The sequence below is a fragment of the Colius striatus genome, chromosome 9, assembly GCF_028858725.1.
Source record: "Colius striatus isolate bColStr4 chromosome 9, bColStr4.1.hap1, whole genome shotgun sequence".
Taxonomy (NCBI): Eukaryota; Metazoa; Chordata; class Aves; order Coliiformes; family Coliidae; genus Colius; species Colius striatus.
The window spans coordinates 19,525,755-19,543,985 of record NC_084767.1 but is presented as its reverse complement, the minus strand read 5'-3'; the positions used below and the strand labels follow the sequence as shown (position 1 = coordinate 19,543,985).

General features: G+C 39.3%; 1 protein-coding gene across 2 annotated transcripts in view; it reads left to right on the top strand.

Moving 5' to 3' along the window:
* The window catches only part of NR3C1 (nuclear receptor subfamily 3 group C member 1), a 70,896-nt gene that overhangs the window by 35,646 nt on the left and 17,019 nt on the right, over nucleotides 1-18,231 (top strand). For both annotated transcript variants that reach the window (XM_062001937.1, XM_062001938.1), the window contains exons 3-5: nucleotides 6,048-6,211; nucleotides 9,937-10,053; nucleotides 14,738-15,016. In XM_062001937.1, the coding sequence (XP_061857921.1) occupies nucleotides 6,048-6,211; nucleotides 9,937-10,053; nucleotides 14,738-15,016 (560 nt within the window). The remainder of the gene's footprint in view (nucleotides 1-6,047; nucleotides 6,212-9,936; nucleotides 10,054-14,737; nucleotides 15,017-18,231) is intronic.

Here is an 18,231-nt window from a genome sequence, read left to right as displayed (position 1 = left end):
GAAATGGTGTTAATGGCTTTGGCTTTCAGAGAGGCTGTAGAGCAGTAACGCTGGATGCTTTTATGTGCAGGCTTTGGTTAAATATTGTAATCTCTAGTAGATTTTTACTTATTATGGCATCACTGAGTATATGCTTGTTTGTTTGACTGGTTTATGGGTGGTTTGTACACTGAGCCAGCCAGTGGGAATGTTTAGTCTGCACCCCAAAACACCTTTGGCTCTGTTGCCTGTGTGTAATGCCCACAAACAGAGCAGTCAGGGAGGAAGGTGATAGTTCTCACCAGTCCATACCAGTCTCTTTCATCTTAAGTGAGAATGTTATGAGACAGAACAGACCATGGTAACCAGTGCTGTAGGTTCTCGGAAAAAACCTTTTTTTTAAATCACTGTCATTTGACAAATATACTTTTATTTAAATATTGTAATGAAAAGTACAGTGTTGATAGCCTTGTCATAAAGTTTTTTTCCTGCTTGAACAGAAAACTACTTTCCTGCCTAAGAGGGCATAAAAAATAATTTGCAGTTTCCCTAGTTAATAAAGAAATAAGCAATCAATTAAAAAAATGTAATTGGTTGATGTATGCAGTTGAGTGTTTACATTGTTCTCGGTGCTAGAAGATAAGAAGGAGGCCCAGATGGCAACGACATTGAAAATCGTTTCTTTGCTGTTAGTTTGGTGCTACTACTTAGGCAGATAAGTAACTAGCTTTTAAGAATATGTTGGTTCAATACTAAGGTGACTTATGCTGATGAACCTGGCTGCTGGTCATACAGAACACAGAGTGAATGTAACTCATATTTATGAAGCAATAAAGTAGAAGTAGGAGCAAAATGAATATTCTTTTTAACCATACTTTAAACATAAATCATAAATATAGTAAAATTTTGAGCTATTTCTTCCTACCCTAGACATACTGCATCCATTTCTTTTCTAGGAGTTAGCAGTTGGACATGAAAACATGCATTTTGTTACAGGTTTTCAAGAGCTGGTTGCAAGCATTCTGTTTCTGTAATTTATATTATCAAGGCATACCTTAGTTGTCTGTATGTCTGGAAAAGTTTCAGTTGCGCATTTCCCTTGGACTTTTCTTCAAGGTAGACTTTTTAAAATTTGACAATTGCTATGGTGACAGATGTTTCTTTGCCTGTAGCCCCACAGATTGCCTGAGATGCTCCTTCCATTGTAGCACACAATTAAATATAGTGGTTTTTAAACTGTTAACCAAGTTCTCTTCTCATTGCATGTATGTAACATGCTGTTCGTGCTAATTTAATTTACATTTTTAAAAGAATTTACCCTTCAGCAGAACTGCATGAGGTCTGGGCATGGTCTTGGGCAAAATGTGATCAAGGCTGATCATCCTAAGCTTTCATGCACTGGTAAAGCATTGTGAGTTGTAGACTGTAAATGACTAATAATTTTACTTGATGAAAGTTTTTGTCTCTTGACTATCTCACTGAAGGAGACTTTTTGTGTGATAATGTAAAGTAATAGGAAGGCAGTATATTTTTAAAGTAATGTAGTTTTAGTAGGTTCACTGTATGAGACTGCACGTTTTTTGTAGTATCAGGGAGGTTTTGTCTTCTTCACAGTAAAGACAGAAGAAAGGGGGAAAAGAAAGTGTTTTCTTCAGTACTGAGTGATTATACTGGAAGAAGGTTTCTTCAGAACAACAAATATTTTTCTGCTCAAATGTTGACAGCAAATTGCCAGGTGGTGGTTTTGCTGATCACCCCTATCAGATCCCTGACTCTAACAGCCTTGCCAGAGGAGCATGGTGCCAGTGGGACTGAGTTGCCTGGCCCCTGTGAGCATTCCCTGTGCCCTGGCTGCTGGCCTCCACGGGAGGATGATGTGACTACAGTGTATGGGGACCCCAAGAAAGGAAAACTTCCCACCACCATAAATGCTACCACACCTGTCTTTATTGAAGTTTGACCCTTGAGCCTGGTTCGAAAGTCCTGGTAAATGATTAACACAGAAATGGCTTTGGTTAAACAACTGGATTTCTACAGAGCCTATTCCTGTGGCTGCATCTTCTTTAAATCTTTCACGTGTTTCCGTGATTGGAAACAAGAAAAGTATCTGTACAAATTAATAGAATTAGATTACATATCAATAACTTCTGAAAGTACATGAGAATGGGGCCCAGTAACCCTTGAACTGATTTTTGTTGCACCTTGCCTCCCAAAATTAAAGTTTTTACAAATTTTTAACCATTGAAATTTGGAATGTTTTTCCTCTCTTGTGTGCTTTTTGGCTTTTTATTTAGTTGAGAAGTGTCTTTTATTAGGTTTTTTTTGTTGTGTTTAAAAACGTTACTGTAAATAACTGAAAGATAAGGTATTTATTATTATATTATCGTAGGATATAATTTCTCTCCCTTAGGATGTGGTTGTCTTTTACTATATGTAACTTCATAGGTAAAAGGTTTGTATTAAACCTCAAGCCACTTTGTTGTGGCTCTTGCAGGAGTCCTTCTGCACTGTAATCCCTCCTGTTCACCATGTTCCAGGCAAGTAAAATTGTGTTTTGCACAACTAGGGGACTGTCAGTGTCTGGCAGCTCTCCACACAGTTAGTAAATATTGGCGTTATCTGATACAGCCAGGCTTGAAAAGATATGGCAGAAGCCCAGATTAGATTGCTGGCTACTGCTTTATTAATCAATGTAATAATTTATTTTTAGTTTTGTAAGTCATATCATCTGTATTCTTTCTCATGTTACATTTTCTGTGGTACTGGTACAGGGTGTGAGCTCTGTTTAAAAATTGAAGGTGATTGAAAAGTTTCAGTGGAATATGTTTTATGACAGTTGAAGAATGTTTCCATAAAAATGGTTTTGTCTGAAACTCATACAGTATGAAGAGTTTCATTTTAGTATCTAAATTAGCTGTCTTCAAAACTATGCCTAGAAAGATGTTTCTGTCTTTGTCTGGTTTTAATCATTTTAATGAAATGAAATTCTCAAGTTATATATTCCTTACTTAAAATCATAGGCTCCTAGCCTACATTTCCATGTTTAAACTGAGATTTTTTTTTAGTATAATGAGCTACTGGGCCTAAAACTTGAGAGAAAATGAGGCAATTTAGCTTTTCACTGGCCAGTGGTTACTGTTTTTAATAGGGGGGGTTGGTTGTTTTTTGAGGTAAGTGTTGAGGTTTTGTGGAGCTTTTTGCATATGATACTACAAAGCAGGGAAGCAATTTAATTCCTTTTTCCAAATGGATCAGTAAGCTGGGAAGGGGGAATTCTCCCAAAACCACAACAAACTAAACAACAAAAGAAAGTAATGTATATATTGCATGAAGGGAAGCAAAGCTTTGAAGACAAAGTATTCCTCTAATAAGACAGCCAAGTTGTAAGGGAGCAAAGAAACAAATAGGGGTTCTCAAGCCTGAGTTTGGCCTCTCATCTGTGGATTCCTTCTGTAATCTTAATGGAAAAGCAGACCTGCTTCAGGGGAAGGAGATGTGGAGACTGCTGCTCATACCTGCTACAACGTGAGATCACATTGCAGGCTGCTTGGTTTGGTGAACTGCTCCTGCTCAGTACTGCCTGAGATGGCCCAGGGGCCACAGAAACCTCACCTCTCTGAATATGGAGCAAAGCTGAGAGCTGTTTGGCAAGGTGGGAGCACCCAAAATGGGAAATATGTGTGCAGTAGCTTTTCATGTGGTGGGAAAGGGTCTCCTCAAACAGAGGAGGAGGGCATCACTCAGCTCAAAGCACAGCTACATTGACTTAAGGTGGTAGTGTGCCTTTCTTCAAAGCATATGCCAGACCTTGAGCTGTGTGTTAAGAAGGCAAGATAAATAGGATTTCTGAAAAGGCAGCCAAATACCTTCACACCGAGCTTTGGATAAGAGGCAGAAGTAGATTTGCATCCTCAGCTTCCTTAACCATGCATTTTTTTCCTGCAAACCCATAGCCATGGGGGGGCCATGCAAACAGCAGCTTCCATCGTTACATTCCTAGAACTCCTCTACACTAAGGACAGCAGACATGCTTTGTAGAAATTAGGATGAGTGTGTAATTAAAGATGTGTGTTTGTAAGGACATGAAATAAATGTAATTGAATTACATTCTGCCATTACTTGGATGTTGAGTGCTGGATTGTGCAACCTTAGTATTTTATTGTAGCTTTCTGCTCTTTAAAAGACAAATTAATTAGAAAACACAGAAAAGCCATCATATGGATCATAAACAGGATTGCAGTTTATTGGTGACTGCCACATTAGTTGACAGATTAGCTAATGGTGATTGTCAGCCTCTTTGGGGAGTAACAGACTCTAAGAAGTGTTACAGCATTTCCCAAATGTTTTTTGAGTGATGTGACAGATTTAAGGTATTTTCCAAATTCTGGAAAGAAGCATTCTTCCCTGGGTGGGCTTTTTTCTTCCCTTTTTCTTCAAGGTTGACTCATTCTACTTCATTCCCACTGTCAGCGGTTTCCTGTTGAAGCCTTTGCACCACCCTTGTTCTGCTCTTGCTCTTCTCTCCTTTTCCCCCATAGCTATTCCAGCATATTTGAGCTGTTGCTCTTAGATGCAGGTCACCTTGCTCGTATCTGGCTCATAACAGACTGTTCTTCAGAGTCATCTACATGTACCTTAGATCTTTGCATGCCTGTACCATCTCACTTTTTTCCCTGACACTAGTCATTTTCACTTTACATTCTGGTTCCATATTTATCCTAGTGTGGACATCGTTGACAGGTTTGTTCTGGTTTTACTTTTATCTCTCTGTATTTGAGTCGTAGGATTCCCGCTCCTCTGTTTTTATTATCTAAGTCCTTCTTGGTCAGAACAAACATGACAGCACAAGTCCTTTGAATTGCTGGAAGGGTCATTTCTCAATTGCTCTCTGGGGACTGGGCATGTGGAGAAGACCTGTTCAAAAGCAAAGCCTCCCAGGTGTTGAAAATTTTAATTTGGGCTAGAATTTTAAGGACTTTGTGAATGTGTGAGAACTATGAGGTTTAAAAAAAAAAAAAAAAAGTGTGACCAAATCTGATCAGACTTTCTTTAGGAAAGGAAAAGGAATTTTCCATGCAAAAGCCAGCCTACATACAAATGTTAAGCCCAGGGAAAGTGGATGTTCTGGAGACTTTCCAAGTAAAGGCACCAAAGTCTTAAAAAACCTGTTATTTTCTAGCTTCATCTGGAAAGTAGCTAGAACCCTGTTTGACAAAATTTTCTGTGAAAACAACTTTAAGTTAAGCATACAGTATAGAAATTACACTTTTAAAGTTTAAAGCTCTGTGAAAATAAGCTCAACAAAATAGGCTGTATAACAGGAGATGTCGAGGCAGCCTTCGACAGATAATGTGTCAGGTTTTGGCTATGTTGTTTACATGTGCTGAGTTAAGATTAGCTTCTGAACTTTGGCACAACCACTGTTGGTTCAGCCCTTGCGATTAGAAGCAGCTTGAAGGTGATTATGATAGATTGTTTATATCCTTACAATGGGGGGTTTTTGGTAAAGAACTAGCTCTTCATTTGTAGATAATCTGTGTGTTTACACAGGAAAACCTGGGCCTGAAATTAGGAATAAATACTCTTTTTCAAAAAAGCTGGGGTGAAATGATCATTTGTTACTGTAAATGTATATAAATATATGACTTAATTTGCACAGCTTCTTGCATAATAGTATCCCATATTGTCTGTGATGACCCTGGAAAGGAAGCTTTTGCAGGATTCATATGTAGACTGCAGGGAATGAGACAGTAATGAAAACAGCATGGAATGAGAGCATGTTACAAGAGTCAATTTTAAAAGCTAGAGTAATTGTGCAAGAAACTTGGCTTTGGAGATGCGTCAGGGAAGTAATCTTGACCTAGTCAAATAAGGCATGAAAAATCCATATGGCTTTACTTATGTTTCACAAAGCTCATCGTTTAACCATTTCAGAGTCTAGTGAATTTTATATGCAGAACTGTTAATATTTGCGGGTAAGAGCAATCCATTTCTTACAGTTAAAAATACTATGTTTCCCAGTATCCCATAGGTCTTAATTAAAAACATTTTTGTACTTTTTTTTTTAGCCCTGGAATGAGATCAGATGTAAGCTCTTCTCCATCCACAACCTCAGCAACTACGGGACCACCTCCCAAGCTTTGTCTTGTTTGCTCTGATGAGGCCTCTGGCTGTCACTATGGTGTTCTTACCTGTGGCAGCTGCAAAGTGTTCTTCAAAAGAGCTGTGGAAGGTAAGACATATTGTGATCAATTTGCTGTTTAAAAATGTAAATCCAAATACATATCCTCCACATTCAAAACCAGTCTGTTTCATTTTACTGCAATTCATGTTTTTGCTAGAATGAAAAATCCTGTCCATTATGTCACTGATCTTTTCATGGTAGATGACATTGATAATGGTGTATTATCTGAAGCATGGATTGCATTTACATTTATTAAATGCTCCCATTCACACACAGCGTAAAAGAATATATTGTTGTTTTGGCTTTTTGTTTTTTGTTTCCTTTTGATGTTGTTTTTGCTTATTTATCCCATTTATATCTAGATATTTGTCTGTGTTAGACTTATAAACCTTGTGATTTTTAAGCTTAATTTGTTTATAAAACTGTACCTGAAACATCAAAGTCTGGTTTGTGCAAGGTTTTGATAGTTTTGCAGGGGTAACTAGGTAACAGGCACATGTGTGTGGTTTTGGATCATCAAGATTTCTCTCTAATCTGAGAAAGAAAATAATTCTGGATGTGATGTAAACCTAACACGGATCTGTGATGTGCATAGCAGAATAAGTAATCTGTGGTTTTGGGGCTGCATAAGCTGCCACCTTATAACAAACTCAGTTGTAGCTCAATACCTGACTGCTCCAGTATCAGAGAGATGCAGAAAAGTTAGAGGATATTTTTTGTGTCCTTGAAAGGGTAGCGATTCCTCTATTCTGAAAATGCCGTTACCAGGTACAGCAATTCAGGTTTTCCTGTCTCATGCTACATTCTTGCAGCTATTGCTGGGGTCTTTGAAGTGGATCTGGCTTGTTTTTTGCTAATGTTTTTGCAAGTTGGGAGTCGGGCTTTCAGAAGCAACACTTTTCCCCATTCCCAGCTCACTGGATGCAATAGGGAGCTCTGTGGAAAGGCAGAGTCTCTCGGAGGAATCAGGAAAGTCAAGTTCAGCATTGCAGTTTCTGAAGTAAAGCAAGAGACAATAGAAGGACAAGTGCAAAGTAGTGAGCTACTTGTGCTCTTCCTGATTCTCAATGAGTTCTGTCTGAAGTTGCACTCCCATGTAGAGACAGGCTCTTTATTTGAAGCATATAGTCAGCTGTATCTGTGATTGAAATAAAGTTGCTGGATAGCCCTCAGAAGAAATATCATATGTCATAGCAATGGTTTTGCCTGTCTTCAAACATGAACAAATCACAAAAGTATTGATACATGAAGAAATAAACACAGTAATTTCTTTTGTATCAGTGATGCAACTTACTGCATCTTATATCAGTCTTTTTAGTGTTAAAAATGTAAGCAGGCTTATAGCTGAAAAAATGCAGTAAATTCCTCAAAGCTTACCTCCACTTGTATTTTTTTTATACATCCACAGATCATCCCAACCTTAATCCATCAGATTTACATATTGTGGATGTTTTTAGGAACTCTTCCAAGATCTGTTAGTTCTAGTACTCTCTTTAAGGCATTTTTCTCTTATAGGCATTTTTCTTATTAGAAACATATGCAAAAAGAATTTCTTTCTACAATATCCTTTTTATTACTAGCTGCCAGGCACCTGTTAGGATAGAGATCAAACTGACTTTGCACGTTGGTTTTCCAGCCTTTAGCCTGAAACTCTTTTTGTACCTTTGTCTACACGCATGCATACTGTGATGGAAGTAGTCACAGAAAGTGAAAGTATCAGTATCTTTTAAAAAAATCAATATGAAGTTTTATTTCTTTGAAAAGAGTAGAACTAGAGAAGAAGAGGAAGGATGAGGGTGGGACAGAAAGTGTGTATTTACACACAGTTCTTCACGCAAACTGGCCTTTCTTAGGAGCGCAGGATCACCAAAGCCATCTTGTTCTAATTCTTATTTTCCTGATGCTGTAGAGCCTAGAGCCCTCCATGGTTCAATTTGTCTGGTCCCAGAATCAACCCCATTCATCTCCCAGCATGATATCCCCCGCCTCCTGCCAACCCAGATCTTCACCACTCCCCTCACGTACAGTTCCTCACCTTGCTTCGAATCTTCACACCTCTCCTCTACCTCAGATAGGCCCCCAATAAGTCTGCCTCCTACTGTGCTCCTGATTGTCCTGCTTCAGCATTTTTAATTCCATCTCCCAAAATCGTTTGTCTGCAATTTCTAACCTTTTTACACACCAGTAAAATGAGGAAAGACTTGTTAAGTCTCACAGTGCTTCAGAGCTGCTTGAGCTGTAGCCTTGAAAAGTGTCTAGTCATTCTGTGAAATGCCACTGTCTGCCATAAATCCTCTTGGAAATGTTTGTGTTTGCTCGGTACCAGTTTTTGCTAGTGTGTTGTTTGTGAAATATCTCTGAGTTTTGAGCTTTGTGCTACTAGCATGTCCTCTGGATAGCAGTCAGATATGAAGCAGAAGGTAGAAACAACTTCCTGTTGTTTTTACACAAAGTGTTCACGTGACAAGAAAGCTTTAATATTATGTACTGCACATAATAATGTAACTTTCACCTTAAAAAAGGCAAGAATGGGTAAGTAGTAAATACAGGAAACCAAACAGTACTTTCACAGAGATGGAGCTCTTTGATAGGAAAAAAAAATAGAAGAGTTGCAGAAAATCTATACCTGAAGCATCTGTATTGACTATGAAATGGTCTCATTGAACATCTTTGTGAGACATGAAATTGTAGTCTTTGTTCTACTACAGTGATTGCAAATGTTCATTGGTTTATATTATTGGTTTATATTATTTATATTATATTATTGGCTTCATCTTCTTCACATGAAAAAGGTAGGGGGTTCACACAGAAACTCCCTTCAGGGCTCCCTTGGAATGTCAGCTTGAAACTCTTCAGTGGAGAAGATTGACCAAAGCCATAGTTGTGGTCTCTGCATACCCATAATTTTCACAGCAGACTTCAAACAAATTTCTTAACCATGTACTTTTTCCTCTGTAGAAACTCTTAGATTCTGTTGTTAATAGCTCAGTAATTGGAAAATGTTTGTCTCTCACAATATTATACTTTCAGAACCTAGATTCTATAAAAGCCTAGATTGCTGCTTCTGCGCGTTTCTTAATCTCTCTCAGGGAGGTGGATATATCTCTTAGGTAATACCTTTCTCTAAACGAGTTCTATTGAGACATTTTTTCATATAATTCAGATAATTAAGAATAGATACAACTATTCTCCTTCTCGAAGCTTCTAAGAAATGCAGACTTATTAAATCACATAGTACAACTTGCCTGTTTCTAGGGTCAGTTTTGCTGCATAAAATCCATTAAAATGTCAGAGAACTTGGTTTGTCCAGGTCAGGCTCCAAGTTAAACAAGGACGAGGTTTCATGACTCTCAAAATGATGAAAGCTGTGTCTGTGTATCTGCAGAAATGTTTACATGGATACTTTCAAAATGTGTTTTTGAATGTTAATTACATCTCTTGTGAAACTATTTAGGGAAATTTGAAATATACTATAGCAGATAGCTTTGAGAAACGTAAGAGGAAAAATAGTTTTAAAAATAGAATTATACTGATATTAACAAATAGAAAATGGGATTTCTACTTAAATTTATTTACTTTGGTGTCTATGAGAAGTATGTTTGGTGTACAGATATCTGAAACCATATGGATACTGATCTTATTTTTGCAATAATTGAAGAACAGTTGTTAAAGGTATTGTATAGTCACCAGACTTTTAATGTTGCTGAAAGGATAAATGATTTCATCTACTACTCCAATTGTAGCGCTGATGGCTATTTTATTCATGAATACAGGGCAGCACAACTACCTGTGTGCTGGAAGAAATGACTGCATTATTGACAAAATTCGGAGGAAAAACTGCCCAGCATGCCGCTACCGGAAATGTCTTCAAGCTGGCATGAACCTTGAAGGTAACTTAATATTCAAATCCCATTTTTGTTTTTGAGTCCTAGTCAATAAAGGTTATGCTGTCTATGAAGCTAAGGGAATTATTTCACCAGCACTTTAGAAGTCATTAGTGCATAATACTGTATAAGTATTTTAATGAAAAGCAAGATTTCTTTACACAAAATTTCTCCTATACTTTCCTGTCTGTGCTCACTTGCTTTTTCTCTGAGTATGTTCAGCAGAAGTGAGTCATACACACAAACAGAGTTATTTTTTATTCCTGTCAGCGTATGTATCTTGTTGCTTTTTTGCTGAATCTGAGACAGCAGAACTCCTGTAGGGAAGTGTGACACCTGTCCGCTGTTGCTCAGGGGGGTGACCTGACACCAAAACCACAAATGAGGCAAAGCTTGGAGATAAGATCTAAAGTTTGAGTGGGGTTTATTGAAACTGAAGGAAAATATTTTTGTTCATCTTGTGGATTCTTCTTAAATGTCAGAATCTCTCTAGAAAAGATAGGTTAAATAAATGTAAATGTACCAGTACATGTTCTCTACAAAGTCTTGGATGGCTTATGAGAAACTGAAGACCACATCAACTACAGATTTAGAAGCAGTTGTAAAATGGTATAAAACATTTTTATTAGTGCCAGATACATTTTATGCTTGATTTTTTTTTTTCCTCGAGCTGTAGAGATGAGTACAACTTGCTACCATAGTTAGCATGATGGTACTTGTGTAGTCAAAATTGTCAGATAAAAATGTCAAAAATGTATTTGTCAGATACAAATATGAACAGTTTCAGTCAGATAATATCCTTCAGTAAAATCTTAAGTTGTGAATTATGTTAAAGGCATAGATGATACACATATTGGAGTCCATGTTAGCACGTCCTTTCTTCTGCTGCTGCTTCCATCCTCTCTCAGGAGGACAAATCATCCATTTTTCTACCTGTAGCGGGGGGTCTACATGCCCCTTCCATTAGAGCAAAGGGAAAAACCCCAGCGGTCTGAAATGGTTCCCTTCCTGTGACATGCTTAAGAGAATATTGCATACTCTGCAGTAGAACCTGTCGGGGGGGGGGGGGGGGTGTTGCTGGTCAGTTTGTTGAAATCTTGCTGTAATCTGTGTGCAGGATGTGAGAGTACATCTCTTAACAGTCAAAATCTACAATAGTGGGTTCTAAAATAATCCTTAATGTACATGAACTTGTCAAGCAGTGTCTCTCAGGAGATGGATTTAGCTTTTAGATGCTCCCAGTGGCCTGAACCTTGCAACTTCAGAGATAATAGCAGGGTAGTCCACTTGCCTGGTCTTGGTGTTCAGGATGGAAAGATGCAATGCCCTGCTGGGGCTGGCGTGACCAGTAGTGAGTAAAGCTAACAGCAAAGCCTAAAGAAAGTACAGAATAATGCAAAAAAACACCATTTTTCATTAGGTGGAAAGGAACACAGTTTTCTTTAAAAAGACTTGGTTTTATTTTTCTCTCCATACTTGTGTTTTCAAGATACATAGAGCATATTAATATATTTATCTAGAGGAATAAAGCATCTATTATGTATAGTACTCTAATATGAAGCCTTTCCCTTGCTGCATCAATTCATGTGAACTTTTTACAGTAGACATTAATATAGCTATCTCTGGCTCTAGGATGTGTTACTTGCGTTGCCTTTCTGCACCCAAGAAAATTAAAATCAAATGACGTCTGATACTTGCCACTTTTCAGTATGTAGTTTGGAGATCTTCCAACTGTAGTCTCTTTGCCTGAATTTTGGCACAGATAATCCTAGAGAATAGTGACTTTCTGGAGGATGGATATTGTTATATAAGTTGTTTGGGATATAAGAGTGGAGAATACTTTTATGGGAGGGAAAAGACATCTAGAAGCTCAGCAATGCAAAAACGGAAGACCCCAAGGTAGTGTGAAGCAGTGAAAAATAACCATGAAAACGATGACTTGTCGAACAAATCTGAGCAGATGGTGAATTGGTCATACAGAAGAACTCATGGAAAGAAAATGGGAAGGCAACATAAAATGCAGAAGAGTCTAAACAAGGTTTCCTATTATCTTGTCTAGTTCAGGATCTCACACTTCAGGAATTACTGTTGTTTAAAGGATAATTAAATTTATATACTTTCTAGACAGTAATTTCTTTTTGAAAAGTTGTCAAGTGTGTTCTCAGTGCATAAATAATGGTTATAAACAATCAAGTTAAAGAGTAGCAAAAGATCAGGATATCCTAGTGTGTCCATCGGAGGACCCCTTTCCCTTAGTCTTATTTACTGGTAGACATCTTCCATGAGTTTGGCCATTTCAAGCATCTATATGTCTCCAATACTTGCAGGGAATTCCACTGTTAGGGTAGAGGACTAACTTATTTTAAAATTATAAGTAGACTCTGTTGTGCAGTATTTCAATTCTTACCTGCCCTTGTGCTGAGACAAAAGATGCACCTTCTACACCAGAAACATGTTCCTTGATAATTTTCTGTGATAGTCTGGTTTATCATTAGTCATTAGCACCCTTTTGGGGAACTTTTTTGTTTCTGTCACATGGGGTTTTTGAGTGTGGAGGACTGGAGAAATACAGGACTGTCAAGGTGCAGGTAGCAGAGATTTATACAGTAGGATATTTATATTTTATACTATAGCCTTTCTCTTTGAATTCTCATTTCCACTTTCATCACTCATTGACCTTGGGCATTCCTTGGCATGCTTTTTCTTTCTGATGTGTTTAAAAAAAGATTGGGTTTTTTTGTTTTTTTTTTTTTTTTACATGTAAAAAGTCGTGGTTTTCTTTTTCCGTTTCCAACTTCATGTTACAGTTAAACTGTTGACAATTTATTGGAGTTTTTCTGATGAGTTTATTTCCATTTCTTTAAGATTTTCTTCTTCTTTCTAATAATATTCCTTGCTCTGTAACTGCAGTGGATTTCGTCATTGTCAATCCTATTTTAGAAGTGAGGTGCACAGTCTCATACCGCTCTGGCAGCCTTTGGGCTTCAGCAGGGTGGTGGGAAGGTTTGGTGTCCTCCTGGGTGGGTGATTGGCCTGCGTGGCTCAGGTGCACAGACCATCTGCCCAACGGCAGGAAATGTGTGCCATAAAGCTGGAAGCCTGTCCAACCTCACTGGATGCCAGACTGCAGAGGGCTGGGGGGTTGTTTGTTCTTAACAGAAAATCTTGGATGCTTTCATTTCATGCAGAGTTTATCTGTATGGGTTATCTTCTGTAATTTGCCCTAAGGAGCTGGTTTTGAATTTGTGGTATTTTTATATTTGAAAATAAATTATAAAGAAATACATTATCTCAACCTTCTTTTTTTGTTAGTTGCAACTATAATGTCTAAGGTCTAGTAGCATAGCCTAATAAAAAATTATTGCATAATACTTTCTCTTATCTGATGTATTTCTTTTGATTAGCATTTTACCAGTCTTTCTGGGCTGGAAATTTTCCATACCAGGTGTCTGTGTTAAGCTGAAGGCATGTACTTGCAAATTTAAGTCAAGCAGTTCATTTGCTTTTGTGAACAAGGATAACGGTAAAACATGACACAATGTTGAAGGGATTTTGAAGCAGCTTTTAAAAATACACATGAGAATAACAAGATGCTCTTTGCTCTAAGGAAATAACTGTTGCTGTTCCCCCATGACAGTCTTGGCAAAAATGGCCAGTGTATAAGCCTTTGGGAAAACACAATTTATAGAAAGTCCGTAGAGAGTTTCTTGTATTTCGCAGTTAGTTTGTGACGTCTCTGTACACGCCCATGGGGGAACAGGGTCAGGAGGCAGCAGGAGTATATGGTGTTAAGCTACAGCCTTGGTGCATTTCTAATAATTAGAGATTCTGAGTAGATTGGTAGAAACTTTGAATGTTCAAGCAATTTACATGTTGCTTTTAATGAGCTACTGTTCTATCTCTGAAGTTCCAGAACAGAAAATCGTTTAATTAATTGAGACACAAAAAAAGAAGTGGGTTTCATTTTGGTCTCGGTTCAATAGTGCGCTCAGCATAGCAGCCTGCGTCCAGGAGAGCTGAACACCAAGTAGGAGGCTCCATTATTAACAATATGCTAATAAAATTATTGCTCCGACTTTCTGTAGTTTACAGTTAACATCTCTGTGTGATGTTTTATTTATTTGGGGAACAAGTTTTATGGTTTCATTACGCAGCAGTGATTTATATGCAAGAAAGCTGGCAAGAGAAAAATCTTCTCCTGCCCAGTGTTTTCAAAAAAATGTTTTCCCTGGCTGGAGAGACTGAGTAAGTTCTTACTCATTAAATATATCTTTTTCCTTTCTTCTGCATGGTTTCTAGACTTAGTATTTTGAGGAGCTTGTAAAGTGTGCAGTCCTGCAAATGCTTCCAAGCAGGTGTCATGCAGTCACTTGAAGTTTCACTGATACATCATAGGAACAGGCCTTGTATTCTACAATCAGCTTTGTAATGTGTATGCAGGCATTATTTATGTTTTGAAACCTTAACCCAAATGTGATTTTCATTAAAATGTATAGTAACCTTATTGTCACAGGAAGTTTAGTTAGAAAAAATGTGACATTATTTATAATTTTATGACAAAATGCTTTAAAAGTTTCAACTGCCCAATCCACAACTGCAGGAAAATGAAAGCAGCATTTCCTCCTGTAGACTTTTATTGCCCTGTGGTCACTTTCCATTATCCAACCCATTCTTACCAAAACTTTCCTAGCTCGAAAAACAAAGAAGAAGATCAAAGGAATTCAGCAGACCAGCACTGCGGGAACACGGGATGTTTCGGAAACACCAGGAAACAAGAGCATCGTCCCAGCGACACTGCCGCAGCTGACACCCACCCTGGTGTCCCTCCTGGAGGTGATCGAGCCCGAGGTGCTGTACTCGGGCTACGACAGTACACTGCCCGACTCCAGCTGGCGCATACTCTCCACTCTCAACATGCTGGGGGGACGGCAAGTTGTGGCTGCAGTGAAGTGGGCAAAGGCAATACCAGGTAATATGCAAATGCACCCGTCACAAAGTACAGTTTTTCTAGTGTACTTCAAACCTGTCTTTGTGTTTGGTGTCCTTCAGAGCCTTCACAGGTGAAGTTTTCGTAATATCTTAGCTTATTCATGTCTCAAATGCTTTTGGAGTGGAAAAGCAGAACAAAATACAAATGCAAAGATTTATTTGCTAGTATTACAAGTTGGGTCATTTTACTTGAACCATTTGACCTTTGACTGTTAAAATTCATATGAAAATTGTGATTTAGGTTTTTTTAATAATAGAACAATTTTTGTTAGCTCTAGCTCCACCTCTTAAGTAGTTATTTCTTTAATATCTGTAGCAATGAGATTCTTTTGACTTCTGTAGATTGGTGCTGCTGTACTGACTTGTCAGAGTCTACATTGATGGAAGATTCTTTTCTTTTTCAGTATACCTTACCATATCTGTAAGGTTTTTTTCTTGACTGGGAATAGGCATTTGACCACCCAGATGTATAGTGGAAGTCAAGATGTTAATTTTTCTCTCAAGCACTGTAGCTATTACTACTGGGAGGGTGGTGAGGCTTTGGCACAGGTTGCCCAGAGAGGTAAGTGGTGGCTGCCCCATCCCTGGAAATGTTCAAGTACGGATTGGATGGGGCTTGGAGTAACTAGGGCTAGTGGAAGGTGTCCCTGCCCAAGGCAGGGAGTTGGTATGAGATAAGCTTTAAGGTCCCTTCCAACCCAAACAAGTCTGTGATTTTGCAGTACACAAACTGACTGTCACCTAGGGAATGTGGAAGATTTGTTACTGTTTTGGCTCCCACCTGAAGACACAGTCACAGTTGCCTCAGAGAAGAAGCGATGTCACATCTCAGGGTTGGACCTAGTACACAGTATGTTTTTGTCGTGGTTTGGCCCAGCTAGCACAACAGCACCACGACAGTTTCTTGCTCGATGCCCCCATTCACCCCCACCCTCGTTAAGATGGCGGAGGACCCAGTGAAATGGGAGTAAAAAGATAAGCAAGATTGTTGTGGATTGAGACAAGGGCAGGGAGGGCTCACTGCCAATTATGGTTCTGGGCAAAACAGACTCCAGTACTCGACTTAGAGAGGAAAGTAGGAAAGTTTATTCTACAAGAAACAGAACGGAATAAAAGCAAAAAGGGAGTAGGATGATGAGAAAATTACAACCAGCACTTTAAGATCTCCCTCCCCCATCCCTCCTTTCTTCCCGGGCCCAGCTCACTGCTCCCGATATCTCTACCTCCTCCCCCCGCAACAGCTCAGGGGGGCAGGGAGTGGGGGATGTGGTCAGTCTCTCACAGATGGGCTTTGCCGCTTCTGTCTTCTCAGATGAGGATGACTCCTGGCATTCTTCCCCTGCTCCAACACGGGGTTCCTCCCCCGGAACACAGTCCTTAACAAACTTCTCTGGTGTGGGTTGTTCCCAGCAGCTGTGGCTTCTGCCGATACAGGGTCCCTCACACGGGACACAGTCCTTGGTGAATATCTCTGACGTGGATTCTTCACCGCGGTTGCAGTTTCTGCAGTTGCAAGGTCCCTCTCTCGGGACAAGGCCTCTTCTGGGCCTAAGTTTAATGAGCTGCTTTGTCGTGGGTTCCTCCCCACAGTTGCAGCTGTGGATATTGGGTCCCTTCCTCGGGACAGGGCCTGCTCCGGCCATAGTGATAAAGGGCCCCTCCTTCGGGACAAGGCCTCCTCCGGCCAAAATCACTGTCCCTGGCTCGGGGCCTTTAATGAAGTGAATTGCTGCCCCTGGTCCGGGGTCAGCTTTAGCAAAATGAGTCTTTGCCCCTGATGCGGGCTCATTATCAAAATGAGTCTCTCCCGCTGATGTGGGGTCTTTAAAGAAATGAAAATAAATCTCAGCTTCACCAGTTCTCTCCATAGAATGCAGGGGAGTCTCTGCTACAGTACATCTCCTCCCTTTCATCACTGACCTTGGAGTCCGCATGGTTGTTTCTCTCACCGTTCCTACTCCTTGCACCACCACCAGCCAGAAGAAGAGAAGAAGGGGCAGAAGAAAGAAAGAAGATGGAGGAAGACACCTCCCCTTCCGGCTTCTTCTTAAAAAGTGATCGTGGAGGCGTCTAATTGGCTCAGCCCCAGAAGTGGGTCTGGCTCAGAGCTGGGGAGAGTTGTGAGCAACTTCTTACAGGAGCCATCTTTGCAGCCCCTTCCCCCTGACCAGAAAAGGCTGTCATGTCAAACCATGACATTTTTTAGAAAGACCAAGGCCTAAAGTAAAGCTGAAGATCTGTTTATTCTTATCAAAGGCTAGTACTTTCATGTCTTTCACTTCTGCTCAGTACTACTAGCTACCTGTTTTCAGAAACCCTAGGAAAGCCACCTCCCTAATGCATATATTGCCCAAGAATAACATCACATAACACATCTGCCAAAAACCCAAAAGGTCTGATAATGACAGTTATGAGTCATAATGGAGTTGCTCTTGAGATGGGAAATAAATCAACAGTAGGAAAGATAAGGCTAGGAGACTTAGAGGTGTGTGTCCAGCAGAGATGTGGATAGAGAGGTTTGTGTGTATGACAGGGCTTTCGTGCAATGGGGTGTGACGCTGAGTTAGCAGAGATCTGCATTAGGAAAAGCTCACATGTGTGCACTTTCTTCTGGGACAAGTCTTGAGGAGACCATCTGGTATTCGCAAATACAAACTTTGCCATTTTTATAAAACAGTTTTGTGTGCCTAATCTCTTCTGAGCAGTTTCCTTAATTAGATCAAACCCCTCAGATTTGAACATATGCTCTTAATGAAAATGCCAGTCTCTCTAGTAATTACATTAATAGGAACTCTTCTTAGCATTTTCTTGTCTTCTATTTGTTTGCTAAGGTGGTTCTTTGTGTACATACTGCTACTGGTTGTACACCATCAGACATACTAACATTAAGCCAGCATTGATTGCCAAACTCTATAGTTGGGATTGCAAAACAGCCTTTTCCTGAGGAGGGTTTGAGGAAAGATTTCAAGATTTGATCCAGTAAGTTTGAAATAACTTTGAAGCACTGTGTTTGCAATTCAGAAGTAGTAAATGGTGGTGAACTGCTCTCTCCAAAGTCCAAGGCTTTTCCTGAAGTTAGACATATTAAAATTTGTTACATATTGATCCACTGAATGCCACCTACTTAAATGTCTTCAGGAAGCAGCACTGTTATGAGCTTTTTAGATATCAGATGCTTAATAAAATTAAACAAAA